This window comes from Cryptomeria japonica, chromosome 5 (genome assembly GCF_030272615.1).
Source record: "Cryptomeria japonica chromosome 5, Sugi_1.0, whole genome shotgun sequence".
NCBI classification, from domain to species: domain Eukaryota; kingdom Viridiplantae; phylum Streptophyta; class Pinopsida; order Cupressales; family Cupressaceae; genus Cryptomeria; species Cryptomeria japonica.
Window position 1 is genome coordinate 667050088 of NC_081409.1, and position 19605 is coordinate 667069692.

General features: G+C 33.1%; 2 protein-coding genes across 2 annotated transcripts; both read left to right on the forward strand.

Moving 5' to 3' along the window:
* Positions 1 to 1801, forward strand: LOC131074981 (putative anthocyanidin reductase). Its single transcript, XM_058011735.2, has 5 exons — positions 1 to 196; positions 370 to 530; positions 865 to 1234; positions 1362 to 1566; positions 1657 to 1801. Exons 1-5 carry the CDS (start codon positions 67 to 69, stop codon positions 1799 to 1801), a joined length of 1011 nt encoding a protein of 336 aa, XP_057867718.2. The 5' UTR covers positions 1 to 66.
* Positions 1802 to 8365: 6564 nt separating this feature from the next.
* LOC131074974 (putative anthocyanidin reductase) lies at positions 8366 to 10414 on the forward strand. Its single transcript, XM_058011732.2, has 5 exons — positions 8366 to 8591; positions 8873 to 9036; positions 9371 to 9740; positions 9855 to 10059; positions 10151 to 10414. The coding sequence occupies exons 1-5, from the start codon at positions 8462 to 8464 to the stop codon at positions 10293 to 10295; spliced, it is 1014 nt and encodes a 337-aa protein (XP_057867715.2). The 5' UTR covers positions 8366 to 8461; the 3' UTR covers positions 10296 to 10414.
* The last annotated feature ends 9191 nt before the right edge of the window (positions 10415 to 19605 follow it).

A 19605-nucleotide genomic window follows, 5' to 3' on the forward strand; every position in this document is an offset into this window, starting at 1 on the left:
TCTATTTTCTCTTACAATCATCTACCTTAAATTACAGACCTAGTTCGAAGAAAAATTATTCACGCCATGGCGGATGAGGGTAAGCAGACTGTGAAACGAGTGTGTGTGACTGGAGCTTCAGGATACATTGGATCATGGCTGGTGAAAAATCTTCTGCAAAAGGGTTACACAGTGAACGCCACTGTTAGAGATCCAGGTACTTATTATCCTTACCGTAAAGCCTCTGCCTTTTAAAGATCTGTTAGATCCTAAATCCTTACCAGTAAATAATGTGTTTTAAAGATTTTATTTTTAAAAAGTTATGCTTAACTTTTAAATAGAGACTATTTTTTTTTAAGTTTTAGATGAATCTTTGCCAATAAATTGCAGGAGACGAGAGAAAATGTCGGCCTTTGTTGAATCTGGCAGGAGCACAGGACGGGCTTAAGCTTTTCCAAGCTGATCTGCTGGAAGAGGGAAGCTTTGATTCTGCAGTGGAGGGTTGTGAAGGAGTTTTTCATGTAGCCGGTCCTATGGGTGGCGCCTCACCTGTAAGTAATGTATTTTAAAAATTACTGGTGATTTTTTAAAAAAATATGACAAACATAAATATTAATTATATGTAGTAAGTTTCTGGATTAGTGATTGTGTGGAGTTTTTTATTAACATTTCGGATCACATTTTGTGATTCATAATCAGGAGTGTGATCATTTCATCCTGATGAAGCTTACTACAAATAATCTATAGATTATGGAAATTTCATCTCATCAATAAATATTAATTATTTGATCAATAAATATTAATTATTTGATTATTAGAATTTTTGATGTTTAGATAGAATAATTTTTATTATGTTACAAATCCAAATTTCTGGTATAATTGCAGGAAGATTTCATTATGTCTACTGTAAATGGAATACTTAATGTGTTGAAAGCATGCACGAGAGCCAAATCTGTTAGGAGAGTGATTTTCACTTCATCTGTTTGTGCTACTTGTCCATTGAATGACAAGGGGGAATTAAATCATTCATACATTGATGAAACATGTTGGAGCTCTCTAAATTTCCTTAAAACACAAGTACATGGTGCAACTTGGTATATGACTGCAAAGACATTAGCAGAACAGGAAGCAATTAATTATGGTGCCAAATATAATCTTGAGGTGATAACAGTGCAACTAGCTTTTGTCATTGGGCCTTGGTTTACAAACAAAAATGATTTAACATCTTTCCAAGTAATATCTGCCCTAACTGGAGGTATACAGAAATACATTTTGAATAATTTATATCCTAATTGAAGGTTTAAATATACATATTATTATTACAAACACTCTAGATTCTCTATATTTTTCATATGATTATTTATTTTATTTTTTTGTTGCAGGAGATGATATATACTATGGAGCACTTAAGTATATGCAATCTGTATTGGGCTCCATTCCAATAGTTCATATTGATGATGCATGCGATGCGCATATATTTTTGATGGAACATCCTAATGCACAAGGCCGTCATGTTTGTTCTGTTGATTCTAGAACTCTCAAGTCTCTCAAAGATGTTCTTGCTAAACAATTAAAGATTTCACTGAAGTAAGTAAAAATTTGTAGTTAATTCTTATCTATTTTATTGGTCTAAAGTAGATATATGTCAATAACATTTTTCTTTCATGTTTATTTTAGGTTTCATGAGGAGGACTCAGTTAAAAAATATGTACCGTTTTCTTCCAAAAAATTATTGGATATGGGCTTCTCTTACAAACATAGTTTGGAACAAGCTTTTGAAGAGGGCATAGAATGTGTCAAAAAGAATAAGATTTTGAATTAATAATTCAAAACATCCTACTTTGTTCAAATTATATTTACTTTAGCCACGAACTCCTATTCCATATAATTATTGTAGTTGATCTATCATCTAATTTCATAAAAGTTTAATGTTGCAATTCTCTTGGTTCAATAAAAACTTAATATATTTCTTGGAGCATGTTGGATTTCCCTTCATTATAAAAATTCTCTAATCTTTATTTCATGTGAAAATTTTATTTGTTCTATAAAAATATTTTAGTTTGTTTAGTTACTTATTTATTTTCATTCTTTTCTTTTAAATTTAAATTGGAGCATGAATATCTTTCAATCTTAATGGGTTTCAAGTTGAGGAAGATAGACAATTGATTTGTCTCATATGAGTGCATGTATCTTCTATTGAATTAAAATAAATTATAATATCATTTAAACATTCAAAAGTTCAAAAACATGCAAATTATATATTCAAATTATTGATTATTAATATTTATTTTTTTCTACTAAAAAGTATATACAAAATTATCATAGTATAGAGGTGAAAATTATATATCCATGTTTAGAAATATTTATTTATTGTAACTAGTATGTTATTTTCTTAAATTTGTTTAGTTTTATTTTATTATTTGAAATTTAGCAAAATATTGGTACGGCAAAAGTTTTAATTTAAGTTTTAACAAAAATTGTATTTGTTTAATTATGTAATTAAAATATATAAGTGTAAACATGTCAATTAAATTTCAATTAGATGCATTTATTAACAATATTTATTAATTATAACTAGAATTTGAAATTTAGTGAATTATTTGCGAGACAAAAGTTTAAATTTGAGTTTTCACAAAATTCGTAATGATAACTTTGTCATGAATTTAATTGAAAAACCTAGGAATGCATAAGAGTTTACAATGTTTCTTTTTGCTTCATATTAATCCCACAACTTAGTATTTTGCTATCGCATAAAAAATGCTTTCACCACAATTGGTTGTCACATATAGAACATGTTGAGTACATGTAGAAGAATATGAATGGGAAGACAAACCATCAATTATTAAAATATTGAACAGCTTAAGTCAACCAAGGAGGACACATTCTTTCAATTCCTTTAAATTGTATTACAATTGAAAATAATAATCAAGTCATCTTGCTCAATTTCTCTAACAAGGCAATAATTTCTTTCTCGGATTTTGCAGTTTGTATTTTCTAAGTATTCTTCTGGAGATGCTTAAACTATTTTCTCCTTAAGTATTAGTAGTCAAATTTGGTATCTTTGCCTTTTAGAACCTCCAAGCAAAGGCAACTTTCATTTGAGTTTGGGCAAGCCTGTCTGAAGATTTTGTACTTAAATCTTATGCCATCTTCCAACTGTAGCCTTGGATTTCATTATCAATTTCAATTTGTTACATTCAATTTATAAGAATAGACAGTTGAAAATGCATTAACCTTAAATTTGAAGGTACGAGTGTGTGTGAGATGCAGACTTTAAAAGTTTCTCCGTGTGTGTGTTCATTAAAAATGGAAATTTAAACAACAGACTGAAGACTGAGTCTTTTTATCAGGCAAATGTGGCAGTGGGCCCTGCCTATGAAAGCAATCAACTTCAATCAAATCCCATCGATGGTAATTTAAGTTTCAAGATACAGTCTCAAAGTGAGGAAGAGAAAGCTGGAAGATCAGAAGTAGATATAACTGATCAAGGTCAGCAGATGCATGATTCAGTGAATTCAATCTCAACTATAATACCTTTTGTAATCAGTTCTTGTGATTGCACATTTTATTTTTCCTTAATGCCAAGTGGCAAGCAGATGTGCGCAATTCTTGTTCTTAATATGGAGACTACCGTGTGCTGGTTCATGTATTTCCCATGTAGTAGGCGCCAATTTGGGCTGGCAGGTCAATCCTTGTTAGAAGCAGATGTTGATGAAAGAGCAGAGGATGGAACACTAGCATCCTCTTTAGCAGTAAGATGTTAGAAATCAATTTATGTTACTCAATGTTTTTGGATATTTTCCAAATTTTAATCTGTCACCTCTGTTGCTAATGTCAATTCTCTTCAATGGAAAACAGGTGATTGAGAAAATCCACCATAATTTTTTCTCAAGTAAATTGTTACATGAAGTAGATGTTCGGGATTTTCTCGCAGCAGAATAGCGGAAGATTCTAATGGGTTGTAAAGTTGTTTTTAGTAGAGTTTTCCCTGTTGGAGAAGCTCAGACACATCTTCATCCTCTATGGCAGATGGTTGAACAATTTGGGGCTGTATGCACAACTCAAATTGATGAACAAGTTACATATTATGGGCATCTCTACACAGGGTAGAAAGACAAGCTTCAATAGGACCAAATGCTTGTCTTCAGAAAGTGCTCGTGCAGAGCCTTTAGAATCGAAGACATTAACTTTAGAAATATTGTGCCATGAAAGCTAGAAAGTGAAAACTTATGAACGACTCTTTCATTTGGTTTGGAGAAACCCTAAACAACTCTGCAATAAAAACTATCGCTAAGAATAGAGAAACCCTAAACAATGTCCATATAATAGCAGAACAAACATTATGCTCATTTCCAGAAACATATTTGATAATTTCTGCTCATATCAAAATAAAGTATTAGCAGAAAGTTAAGCAAATTGAAAATCCAATTGTAATGCTTACATTCTCTACTCCCTGAAGAAGTCGATGTATGCAATGTATGAAGCTTTCTGAAATACCATGCCAATAAGCAGTTTAAATAGGTAAATAAAATTCAGATTGTGAGGGGAAATTTTTTTGCATGCAAGACAGCAGACCCTGGCTAGGAGGAGTGGCATCGAGGAAAATGGAACTGCTCGGCAAGCTTCCGAGAAACCCGTTTATAACAGGGAAAAAAATATTAGCCAATCATTAAGAAGATAAATATTTTTTTAAAATTATAAAGTTAACAAATATGCATGTATACTTTAACATAAGTTAAAAAAAAATTAAAAAAGAAAAATATTTGTTTATGATTGATCTAAATAGTTTCTTTTAATAACCATTTAAGCACTCAAAATGAATTTTCATTACAAGAGTATTGCCTGATGGCAAGTACTAATAAGCTTTTGAATTAATAATTAAAAGCATAGATCTTTGTCCAAATTAGATTTACTTTAACCACAAACTTCTATTCCGTATAATTATCTTAATAAACCTATCATAGAATTTCATGAAATTTGAATGTTGTTATTCTAATTGTTCAATAAAACCTTAATATATTTCTTGGAGTGTGTTCTCTTCATTGACAATTCTATTAATTTTATAATAAAATGTTATAGTTTATTGGATTATTTTCTTTATAAAATAAAAGTTTGTTGAATTTAGTTTCAATAATACATTTCTAACTTGTTAGATTCTTTAAATTTAAATCTTGGTATGAATATCTTTCAATCTTAATTGATTTTAAGTTAGAAAAGATGGACTATTGGTTTATCTCATATGAATCTTACATTTGTCTTTCATTAAATTAAAAGAAAATATAAATCTTTTAAGCATTTAAAAATATATAGATTATAATTAATTAATGATAATAATAGATATATTTGATAATCACAGTGTATGTGAACACTATTTTCCATGGCATAAATAACATGTAAGATTGTGAGCTAGTTAAAAGTCTTTTACCAATGGCACTAAACCTAAATATGAGGACGATTAGATGATATGAGCTAGTTAAAAGTATTTTACCAATGGCACTGAACCTAAATATGAGGAAGATTTAGAAGATATGTCTAATGTTTCAATATTGTTAGGTCCAAAAAATTATCCAAAAAATTATCCAATTTTGATAGGTCAAGTGACGGAGAATCTCAACCTTTAGAATGATGGCAATCACATGTTACATATGGTACCTAAATATGAGGACGATTAGATGATATGAGCTAGTTAAAAGTATTTTACCAATGGCACTAAACCTAAATATGAGGAAGATTTAGAAGATATGTCTAATGTTTCAATATTGTAAAAAATTATCCAATTTTGATAGGTCAAGTGACGGAGAATCTCAACCTTTAGAATGATGGCAATCACATGTTACATATGGTGGATGCTAGTTGGTAAAAGTGAAACAAATAAAGATCCACAATAAAAATATCTAAGGGACAATCAATAGATACTTAGAAGGATCAATAGATACTTAGAAGGATATCAATATTCATTACACACCGCATATCTAGTAATGAGTGTAATGTGGGAAAAATTATGCTTTCCACCATTAGATATGTGAAAACCATTAATTTATCATTACATTCAAAAGAGGGGTAAAAACATGGAAATAGCGAGTTATAGATGCCAGACTGAGACATGCACTGGATTTGAGCAATTTAAGCAGATTCAAATTTGATCCCCGAAAAAGATCCAAAAATGTTGGGACTGGGCACTTTGGTCCTCCTAGCTTTCACACACCAAAAGGGGTTAATTCTTCTTGAAGATCACAGATTTGTATAGGTTTCCTACATATAGAAAGAAAGGGAAATAGGTTGGGAATAGGGGCTTGCGTAAGTCCTGGTTTAGGAATTAACCTTGACTGAAATATTGCAAATAGTGAAATAAATAATGGAAGGATATACCTCAGATCTGCAATGACTGGTAATGATGTTTTTCTTCTTGAATATAATCACATATGTTGTATGAAATGGCATGCATATGAAAAAACCATAATCACACACACATGCTTGCAAATAAAAGATGTAATTTTGCTCCACAATTGATGAATGAAGAATGCAACCTTGAAGACCTCTAGAGATGCTTGATGATGAATGCTTCAATGCTTGAATGCTTGATGATTATAATTCCGTCCTTGTTTCATGTATCTTGTATCTGCAAATGACAGGGGAAAGATTCCTTATATTCTTCCCAATGGAAAAATGAAATAAATTTTCGACATAGGTCGACACAGGGAGGAATTTCCGGCCCAAATTTGAGAATGAAAGATGGGGCCAAGATAGGGCCCAATTAAGGAGGACCAAAGTGTGGCACCCTGGTCCTAGTGAGGAGCAGAGGGCCACACCCTAGTCCTACCCTATTTTGGGGTCGAACTAAGGGGCCATGTGATGCATGAAATGAAAATGAAGCCATATTTGCATGATGAAGGCATAATCAGGTCTTAATTAAGCATTGAGAGATGCACACTAAGGTGAGGGCCCAAAATGTGGACTAAATTGTAAGGGAGTACAATTTAGGATGCTATAACGAGAATGAAAATTACTTAACTTGTATTTAACACAAGAAACAAGAGAGAGGGGGAGAGAGTCCTCCTAGCTAGAAGTGTAATGAATTTTCTATTGCAAATCAAGTTCTATGAAGACCATTTTATTGTAATAATTTTAGTATGATTGAAATAGATGTTTTTTTTTGTAATAATTTTAGAATGATCGAATTGTTGTACATAGTAATTCAACAATTGGTATTGTAATTGTAAATTTCAAGATTAACTATCCACTCAAATTAATTATCTATAATACATTTCATCGGTATACTAATTATGTTTAAATAATGTGATGTAGTGATAAACCAATAATGATATTGTTGGAATTCAATAACATCTATTGAAAAAATAGTGATAGAGGCATTCAAATCCAATATCTATTGTATTAAAAGCTAATGTTGGTTATATTAGAAACTAGCATCACACAAATTCAAAATTGAAAACAATAATATTAAAATTCACAATTAGACAAATTAAAAATTAAAGATTATTAAACTAAATTTAAACTTGATATTTAATGTACCAATAATATTCTTAAATGGTGATTCTTATAATCTCGTTTATTTGGTTACAATAGTGAAAAACACCTAGGCTCGTATATAAGAAAGTGACAAAAACTTTACTAAGATGATAGTAGACCCCAAAAGATTGTTAATAATACCACCTTGTATATATCTCAAATCTTACAATAAGATACACAAATTCCAAAAGGTTGTGGCTAAACTAGCTCCAAAACCGCATGTCAATAACACAAAAAATTTCAAAAACTATAAATCGTTGATTGTGATCAGTAGATTTAGCTCCAACTTTGATTTTTCGAATTTTTTTGAAAAAGTCAATAACACCAGTTTTATGACCCCTTTTTGGAACCAATTTAACCGGATCCATTCCAAAATAAGCTCAACTAAAAGTTAAAATGGGGCATATTAATGATGAATAGAATGCCTATCAAAATGGACAATAATATAACTCATTATTTTTTACCATTTCATAGACTAGACATTATATTCACCACTAGAACAAATAACATATTCATTTTGAAAAGACATCACATATATACATTTAATATCTAGAAGTACTATACAAAACACATTACAACTCAAATTAAATATTGAAAGCGTACCTAATCCAGAAATACAATCAAACATATTATAACTCAAATTTAATACAATACAAAACACATTACAACTCAAATTTAATATTGAGACTACCTAATCCAGAAGAACGATACAAACCAACACTCTCCAAAAATAGTCATTCAACTCTCAAAATTTTTAAAAAAGTAAGGCAGCCGCTTAACGAATACAAAACAGATTACAACTCATCAGCACTCTTTTTGGACTATTTTTTTGTAAATGGTTTAAATATTTTAGGTCCATTTTACCTCACAATCTTCTATAAGTAATTACAGAGACCTAGCTGAAAATATTATGTCCTAAGCGGCCCTGTCCTGAGTTCTCCATTTGACGGCCGGCATGGCGGAAAAGGGTGAGCAGACTGTGAAACGAGTGTGTGTGACTGGAGCATCAGGATACATTGGATCATGGCTGGTGAAGAATCTTCTGGAAAGGGGTTACACAGTGAACGCAACTCTCAGAGATCCAGGTATTTCTTATTCTTACCCTAAAGCCTCTGCCTTTTTCAAATCTGCCAGATCCTAAACCCTTACCAGTCAGTAATGTGTTTTAAAGACTTTGTTTTTAAAAGATTTATCTTCAACGTTTAAATAGAGACTTATTTTTAAAATTTTAAATCTGCCAGATCCTAAATAATTACCAGTAAATAATGTGTTTTAAAGATTCCATTTTTAGAAAAATTGTGTTTAACGTTTAAATAGAGACTGCTATTTTTAGAATTTTAGATGGATTTTCACCAAAAAATTGCAGGAGACGAGAGGAAATCTGGTCCTTTGTTAGATCTGGCAGGAGCAAAGGACAGGCTTAAGCTCTTCTCAGCTGATCTGCTAAAAGAGGGAAGCTTCGATTCTGCAGTGGAGGGTTGTGAAGGAGTTTTTCATGTAGCCGGTCCTATGGGTGCTCAAACTTCTCCGGTTAGTAATATATTTTAACAATTACAGGTATTTTTTTTAAAAATATGACAAACTTAGATATTAAATGAGTGCAATGTTTGAATTTTCATTAAACAAAATAGGATAATTTTTTATAAATTTTAAAATATAGATTTTAACATAAGATAATTATTTATCACTTTTTATATGTAGATAATGTGTAAATTGTTAGTGACTGCAAGATCATTAAAAATATTTTTATTCATAAATAAGGTCAAAAATTATTGTTTGACTACTAAATCTTTTGGTATATCAATTGAGTAGTTTTTATTATGTTACAAATCTAAATTGTTGCTATAAAACTGATGAAATGTAGGAAGGCTACATTGTGCCTGCTATAAATTGTGCACTTAATGTGATGAAAGCATGCACAAGAGCTAAATCTGTTAGGAGAGTGGTTTTCACTTCATCTGGGGCTGCTAATTGTCCTTTGAATGATAAGGGGGAATTAGCTCATTCACACATTGACGAGTCATGTTGGAGCCCTTTGAATTTCCTTAAATCTCAAGCACATGGTTTTGCTTGGTATATGTGTGCGAAGACATTAGCAGAACAGGAAGTCCTTAATTATGGTGCTAAATACAATCTTGAGGTGATAACAGTGCAACCAACTTTTGTCATTGGGCCTTGGTTTACAAACACACATGATTTATCATCTTTCCAAATAATATCTGCCCTAATTGGAGGTATATATATAGATATTATTTTAAAGTATTATATACCTGAGTTGAGGTATACATAAATACATATTATTCTCTCTATCTTTCTAATATCTTTCTAATATTATTTGTTTTTAACAGTAAATGATAGGATCTATGGAGTATTAAAGTATACCCAATCTTTGTATGGCTCCATACCAATAGTTCATATCGAGGATGCATGCAATGCCCATATATTTTTGATGGAGCATCCTAGTGCACAAGGCCGCCATATTTGCTCTGTTGATTCTACAACTATCAAGTCTCTTAAAGACTTTCTTGCAAAACAGTTAAAGACTTCACTCAAGTATGTAAATAATTTTTAGTTAATTCTCAATTGTTTTATTGGTCTAGACTAGATACACATTAATAACATTTTTCTTTCATCTTTATTTTAGGTTTCATGAGGAGGACTCGGATAACAATTATGTGCCATTTTCTTCCAAAAAATTATTGGATATGGGCTTCTCTTACAAGTATAGTTTGGAACTAGCTTTTGAAGATGGTATAGGATGTGCCAAGAAAAATAAGCTTCTGATTTAATAATCCAAAATATAGATCTTTATCCTAATTAGATTGATTTAACCACACACTTCTATTCCATACAATTATCCTAATAAATCTATCATCAAATTTCATAAACTTTAAATGTTGCAGTTTAATAAACCTTGATATATTCCTTGGGACATGTTGTATTTCCCTTTGTTTAAAAAAAAACTCTCTACTCTTAGTTTCATGTGCTAATTCTCTTAATTTTATATTTAGTTTGTTTTTTTTTGCAAATAAAAGTTTGTTGAATATAATTTCAATAATGCATTTTTAATTTGTTAGATTCTTTTTCTTTCAATCTTACTTGAGTTTAAGTTAAAAAAAGATAGCCTATTAGTTTATCTCATATACATCTTACATGTATCTTTCATCAAATCAAAAGAAAATTTGAATTTTTAAATATTTAAATTTGCAAAATATTTAGATTGTAAATAATTATCAATAAATAAATTTTGTTTATAAAATATAATATATAGATTCATCATGTTAAGGAATTTAAATCAGAGATAGAGAATACAATAGTCTGGTAGTATGTAGTGAGGATAGACTTTAATAAGATCACTGCAATGAATATGTTTTGCCTCCGATGTGTATATATTTAACTCTAACTATTAAACTTCTATGATGATATCAACAGCTTGTGTTGTATTCTATTAAAAGGATAACATATTGTAATGCATTGGCATATAAGGCAATTGACAACACTCTACCCATTTTGAAAATGGTTGCACCTAACTGTTTGGTAGACCATGTCAAAGATTCTTTAGGTAAATTGGACACGTTGTCCAAATATATTGTTGATAATATTATAAAAATAGAAAAGGTCAATGAGGATACAATAAAGGAAAGAGTTGATAAAGAGAAAAATGCATTCTTTGAAAACACAATAAATAATTGTACTGATCATCTGAATACATTATTATCAGTACTTAATTCTACAATTTTGGAGTATAAAGAGTTGTACAGAGAAGCATGTAAACCACACCAACTAACTGAGGATAATGACAAGGAGATTGAGAAGACACGGAAAGAAATTGATGACATAGCAGACAATATGATAGGCTCTTATGGTCTTATGTCAGTTTTTGAGAAGGAAATGATAGTTTTTGAAGAAAATATGGAGAAACTTGAAAAAGGAAAGGAAAAGATAAGGTCTAAGGCCCGGGAACTAAAATGTAAGCTTGGTCCAAAACTGGACAGTCTTATTACACAAAGGGCATAATTATCTAAGGCTACAATTTAGAGAGAAAGATCACTGGAGCACCAAATGCACTATCTTACCGGTATGATCCAGCAGACTGAGGCAGTTCTTACCAACAACAACAACTTCATGCAGAGTCTAAATTTGGTTTTGGGAGACATTTTTCAGATTGTAACCAACCAATTACAAACTTTGAGGTAACATTTTGATACTCTTTTTTGATCATTTATGACATCCTTTGTCATTGATGCCAAAGGGGGAGTAGTAAAGGAGAAAAATGCATCTTTTAGATTTTTCAGTGGAGATCATTTGCTCAGGGGGAGCACATCTTTTTGGATAACAGTTTTTGTTTTTTCTCATGAGTGTTGCCATCAATGCTAAAGGGGGAGATTGTTGGCATTCTACACTCTTATGAAAATGGTTTATGAGAATGGTTGTGTTGTCATTGATGGCAAACTGATTGACAAATTGATAGGCAACCGACTGGGATTCACCGGCATTAAGATTTCTACATACATCGGCAAGCACCAGCAATGGTAGACACTTTCACCGGCATTCAAATTACATTGGTAACAGTATACCGACACTCAAGCTGACATGGAAATATCTTTTATTGTAATATAATTATCTTTTTGTAAGCCGACTTGATATATTGTAAAAGACTCATATATGTATGAAGTCTTGTAGGTCACTTTGGTGTGTGATGTGTGTGATGAAAGAGGAATGATATGATGCGAAACTAATAGAAGAATTTTGTATAAGGACAACAAGGTTTTGGTTATAGGCTGAGCTTAAATCGGTACTAAACCTGACATAGTTGATGCTGATTTGAGCAGTACATTGTATTGGATTTAATCATCCATTTTGTAAGTCAGTGAGAATTCTATTTTGTAGTTGAGTAGTGAGCTCTAGGCTGTTGGCCTTCCTGCACGTGCAGGCCCCTCATGTAAGTAATATTTATTCATTGGCCAGTGAGTGAATATTGTGGGTTACAAATCCCATTGAGGTTTTCCCCACACCGGTTTTCCTCGTTAAATATCTTGTGTTATGGTGTGTTCTCTATGTTGTCTCTATTATTCTTATTTGGTGCATTAATTCTTATTTATCGGTACACGATTTTGGGATGAAATTTTTTAAATAAGTATAAATGTTCTCTCAACCGATTAGACACTAATTCACCCCCCCCTTTCTCAGTGTGTTTGGGACTGTCATTGATTCCAATAGCTTGTTGGTTCTTGAAATTGCCACGGTTATTGGTATCAATTCATAGCAAGTGTCGATGGTTATAAATAAAATGATGGAGAGTCATGTCCACGTAGGGGCATGACTCTACGTGGCTTACCCTACTGGGACATGACCCTTCGTCTAATGTTCACCACTATTAACAATAACGATGATGCTTGGCTTACTAACTATTTCGACCTCGATAAGTATCAGAATTATTCCGTTTTAGTAACTCTTGAACATGTCAATTAATATATAAAATAATGAATATATGTGTGTGTGTGTGTGTGTGTGTGTGTGTGTGTGTGTGTGTGTGTGTGTGTGTGTAATACTTGCTTCAATCTGAATGAAGTTATATCCTTAACACTCCCTCTTAGCAAAAGAGGATTTAATTTCATAATTAAGTCTTAAGGAGAAAAATTCTAGATATACACATTCATTTGACATGATCATTCACTCAGTAACACTTACTAGTGAAATAATTCATATCTTAGAGAGATATGGGTTATCTGATATCTAGCACACTGGGACAACAACTACTTGAAGTCTTATCGGATTACAATCTTGCTTTTAGTGACAATTGTAACATTGTCATTATCACAGGTGAAATAATTTTAGTATCATTATATCTAGCACATTTCGAGACAACAAATTAATGTAGTCAATCATGATATGATTGTTATCATAATTTTTGACATATTTCGAAACAATCATTGAATGATAACAATTCAATAACTCATCATAGCAAATTTAGTATCAAGATTTCCGACACATTCCGAGATAGCAACTTAATGTAGTCAACCTTGATAACAGATCAGGCTATTGTGAAAGTCGTCACCTTACAATAGCGATCTTACACTTACATCACATGAAAGATCGTCACCTTCCATGACATAACACATACATGCAATATTGCATTCAAGATATTCATGAATATATCAATTACATGTGATTAAGATTAATATTCAAAATTTCCATTATAATTTGGTCATACCAAGTAAAGTACTCCACTTTAAACTTTGCGAGAGGTTTGGTGAATATGTCGGAACTTTTCTCTTCAGTGCTGATGTAGGTCAATTTAATGACATCTCTATCTACCATATCTCTTATGTAATGGTATGGGATTTCTATATGCTTGGATAGATTATGAAAAACTAGATTTATAGAAAGTTTGATGCAGCTTTGATTATCACAGTGAATCACAGTGGGTTTTAGGGGCTTCCTAAATAGTCCAACTAGTAATTTTCTTAACCATACTACCTCACATGCTCCCACTGAGGCAGCCATATATTCGGCTTCAGTGGAACTCTGGGCAATTGCTGACTGTTTTTTGCTAAACCAAGATATCATAGCTGATCCAAGACTAAAGAAACACCCCGTTGTACTTTTACGATCAATGGAACTTCCTGCCTAGTCGGAATCAGAATACCCTTGGAGTTGTATCTCAACATTTTTATACTTCAGGCCAAGTCCAATAGTGCCACGCAAGTATCTCAGAATATGCTTAGCAGCCATTACGTGAATCTTCTTAGGTTCGCACATGAAATGACTTAACACATTGGTAGCATAACAAATATTAGGGTGAGTGTTTACTAGGTACATAAGAGATCCAATAATTTATCTATAGTGTGTACGATCTGTAGGTTCTGAATCTATTGCTTCACTTTTGAGCTTATGAAGATTTGTTTCCATTGGGATGGATAGAGGCTTACAATCTATCATACCAAATCTGGTCAGGATATCAGTAGGGGGGGGGGAAAGAGAAGGGGTCTTAAGGGGTCATAGGATACCATATGACCTCTTAGGAAACAATACAACCTCTTAAGAGAGAGAGAGAGGGGTCTTGATGATGGTCAAGTTTAGAAGTTTTCAATTTTACAATCACTTTATTGATTTTAGATGTATTTTGTCCTAACTGATTAATTAATTCTTCCTGTGTTTCGGCTGTGCAGTCAAAAGGAGAAATTGGGGGTTGTTCTTGTGTGTTTTCAGGAGGTGCATTTGGTTGTTCTTGTGGGTTTTCAGGAGGTGCATTTGGTTGTTCTTGTTCTGGATTAGAAGAACCTAGTTTTTGAAACAAAAAATGAAAAAACCTAATCAAAATTAATGAAATTAAATTCAAAATGTAAAACAAATTGCATAAACTGGAAAGAAAGACAAAAATAAACAAAAACTAACCTTGATCCATAGCCTGGAGGACAAATCTAGCACCCTGTTCGTGGTTTAGGAGAGGAAATGGGGAAAAAACAAAGTTAAAAACATGATTCATGAGTAAATGAGACCCAGTTTTTTTTAAAAAACTTTTTTTATCAAGCATTGCATACGCGATTTTATTTGGATTATTAGCGCATACGCGATTTTATTTGGATTATTAGCGCATACGCGCTCATTTTCCTATGAGCAGCGCATACGCGCTCATTTTCCTATGAGCAGCGCATACGCGCTCATTTTCCTATGAGCAGCACATACGCGCTCATTTTCCTAGGCGTAGCGCGTACGCGCTCATTTTCCTAAAAGCAGCGCGTACGCGCTACCTTTTCTAGCCTCGAGAAGAACAAACCTAAGCACGTACGCGGGAATTTCAAATTTTAAAACCGTTTACACATTGCTTGTTTTTCCAAGTTTTTTTTGGGTGGTGTCCACTTTTCTTAGAGAGAGAGAGAGAGAGAGAGAAGGTAGAGAGAGGTAGAGAGAGAGAGAGAGAGAGAGAGAGAGAGAGAGAGAGAGAGAGAGAGAGAGAGAGAGAGAGAGAGAGAGAGGGAAAGAGGAGGGGTCTTAAGGGGTCACAGGATACCATATGACCTCTTAGGAAACAATGCGACCTCTAATGACACCTAAGGGGTCATATGATGGGCTAATAAAATGATATATTAAATTTAAAGTTATGAATAGAACATCATACAACGAGACTCCAAGCGAACAAATAACGAGGCTTCACTAAAAAGCAAGTGTAAGAGCTTGACCTAACCCTAAGAGTATTGCCTAAGTTCTAAAACATATGATGCTATTAAATTTGCAAGGTTATAAGACTGATCTCGATTGTGACTATAGGAATTGCACACTTGATTTCTTTCATGGGTATGTACCGTTCCAGGCTATTTGACAAGTGATGATCATCATATACTACCACTACCATGCATACAACAAACTTTAATTTCTTTAGGTGACAAGCGTTGTGTAACAACATGGGAACTCTCACATACCCACCACTATCATTCTACAAGACATCATCTGTGTTACTTTCCCTCTTTCTCTTCCTACTTGTTGTTTTCTTCTGAAGGGAGAGAAGAAGGGGTATGGAGAGAGAGAGAGAGAGAGAGAGAGGGGGGGGGGGTGGGAGAGAAGGGGTATGGAGGAAGGGAGATGAAGAGAGGGAAGGAGGGAGAGGAAGAGAGAGAGAGATGAGAGGGAGGGAGAGGAGAGGGAGGGAGAGGAGAGGGAGAGAGGGAGAGAAGAGGGGGGAAGGGACAGGTAGAGGGAGGGAGAGAGGGAGAGAAGAGGGGGGAGGGAAAGTAGAGAGAGGGAGAGAGGTAGAGGGAGGGAGAGAGAGAAGAGGGGGGTGGGAGAAAAGAAGGGGTATGGAGAGAGAGAGAGAGAGAGAGAGAGAGAGAGAGAGAGAGAGAGAGCGGGGGGGAGTAAGGGGGAGGGAAAGAGGAGGGGTCTTAAGGGGTCACAGGATACCATATGACCTCTTAGGAAACAATACGACCTCTAATGACACCTAAGGGGTCATATGGTGGGCTAATAAAATGATACATTAAATTTAAAGTGATGAATAGAACATTATACAACGAGACTCCAAGCGAACAAACAATAAGGCTTCACTAAAAAGCAAGTGTAAGAGCTTGACCTAACCCTAAGAGTATTGCCTAAGTTCTAAAACATATGATGCTATTAAATTTGCAAGGTTATAAGACTGATCTCAATTGTGACTATAGGAATTACACACTTGATTTCTTTCATGGGTATGTACTGTTTCAAGCTGTTTGACAAGTGATGATCATCATATACTACCACTGCCATGCATACAACAAACTTTAATTTCTTTAGGTGACAGGCGTTGTGTAACAACACGGGAACTCTCGCATACCCACCACTATCATTCTACAAGACATCATATGTGTTACTCTCTCTCTTTCTCTTCCTACCTATTGTTTTCTTCTGAAAACATATTGCAGGTACTTTGACTCATCATGTTGCTTTGTTGACACTATTTTCCACATCTACTCTGCTCATAAAAACACATTCGAGAAGAATATTGCTACAGGTTTCCTTGTTTGTCACGGTAATACACCTGTGGTTCAATTTCAAACCCTATTCCTCCTATTCAATATACACACAAAAATCCATCAGTCAATTTTTTTAGGAGAGGATACATGATAAAAATCAAAGAGGAGGTTGCAGACAATAAATAAATTCACTTACTTCTATAGAAGTGCAGACACAGTTGCAGTGGGGTATGGAGGGAGGGAGGGAGAGAAGAAGAGAAAGAGGGATGGTGTATGGAGAGAGAGAGAGAGAGAGAGAGAGAGAGAGAGAGAGAGAGAGAGAGAGAGAGAGAGAGAGAGAGAGAGAGAGAGAGAGAGAGAGAGAGAGAGAGAGAGAGAGAGAGCTTGTATGCATTTGAGAGGGGGAGACAATACACTTACATGTGTATATATATGTTTAATATATTATATATATACATATATTATATGTATATAAACATATTATATATACAATGTCATATTATACACATATTATATATTACATATATTATATGTATATACACATATTATATATAGAATATCATATCATACAATAGCGCATACATGGTGTATATAGGGAAACAAGCACGTACGCGCTTTTGACTGTTTAGGCTTGGAAATAGGCCTGGATGACAAAGCTATGGATTGGAAGTTTGATTTCCCTCTATTTCTCTCATTTTTGACGTGTTTTATTTTATTAACTTGGTTTATCGACTTTGTCGTCATCAGGTTTACACTTCATAAAGTGGGTATTTCTAAAATTTCCACCATATTTTCACCCATCTTCTGAGCTTTCTAACCATATAATTTGTTTTCAATTTGAACAACAATAACATATTATTATTGAATTTCTTTTACTAGTGTCTCCATAGTTCTCACAGACATAGGTGCATCATTTTTTGAATAACTTTTGATATACTTATCCAAATTTTTAAAAAATTATATATTATTATAGTGCACTTGATTCTTTACAATTTAAAAAAAAATTGTATTTTCGATTTGTTTAGTGCAACTTATGTTTCACGCACGAACAGGTACCTAATTTTCAGGATGTGCTCGATTGGAAAAATCATTAAAAAAAATACTCAACAAAAAATTACAAAAAAATACACATCTTCTAGTTCTCACTCTTAACTATCTTTCTACCAAAGGATTTGTCAAAATACTAAATCTAATTATGAATTTTTTGATGCGCACGTCAGACACTATGTTATGTTTTTCAGAAAAAATCAAGGTCAGTTTTTCATGCGCGAAGGATTTGACCCCCATAATATTATCCAATTTTGAAAAAGTTTAGTAGTTTGGAAACTAGATTCAGAGTACTACAATATTTGTTCTTTGATTATCTTCATATCTTGAGTGGATGACTTTCAAATTTTGCCTCCAAGTTTAGGCTCACTTGATTTCAGAAAAAAAAAAAAAAAAGTGTGCACTTATACCCCCTTTTTGACCACCATCTTTGTGCACTTACCCTGTTATTAAGATTTTCAGCATTCTCGAAATTAGGTGTTGAAGTTCATTATTTTCTATGCTATTCTCCCTTTGATTTTCAATTGTAGGATTTTCATCTGATTCTGTGATTAGATCATCTTCTTCAAATTTAACATCTTTACTAATTTAAATAGATCTTCGTCCTGGAATATAGACTCTGTATCCTTTAGTGGTTTCACTGTAGCCAACAAATATGCCTTTCTTCCCGGAGGGTTCTAGTTTGGTTCTCTTTTCTTTAGGAACATGAATATACATGTGACAACCAAATATTCTTAGATGGCTTAAATCTGGTTTATTTCCTGTATTAAGGCTTCTTCATGTGTTATATTCTCTAGGATTGAATGAGGGCATCTGTTTTGAATGTACACAGTTGTATTTGAGGCTTCAGCCCAAAATGAGATATGTAGACTTTGATCATGCATCATGGATTTAGCAGTTTCGATGATGGTTCTGTTTTTTCTTTTTGCAACTCCATTTTCTTGAGGATTATAAGGTATAGTACACTCCCTCTTAATCCCAATAGAAATGCAAAATTATTTAAAATTTTCAGAGATATATTCACCCCCATTATCCGATCTTAGAGTCTTTATTTTCTTCCCAGTTTGATTTTCCACTAGGGCCTTAAATTCTTTAAATTTCGATAGCACTTCATTTGATTCTTTGAGTTTTATGAAATAGATCCAAGTTTTCCTAGAGTAATCATCAACAAATATCACATAATACAAGAATCCCCCTAGTGATGGTAATGACATTGGACCACACAAATCAATGCGGAAAGTTCTAGTACAACTTTTGATTTGTGTTCACTTGAGGGAAAGGACCCTTTTGAGATCTTCACTAGAGCACATCCTTTACAAGTTCCAACATGATCAGATTTTAGATTGGGTAATCCTATGGTAATTTTTCCTATAGAAGGTAGGGCACTAAATCGAAGATGTCCTAATCCTCTATGCCAAATTTTATTAGAGATTGATACTTCATGATTTAGTGCTTGTTTTTTAGTATTACATAATTTGTATAAACTACCATCTCTAGATCCTGTAGGAATAGCATTCTTTATGTTATAATTTTTAGGCCAAAATAAGACTTTATCTTCATGGAAGGTGACACGATATCCTTGATCAGCTAGTCCTGAAATAGA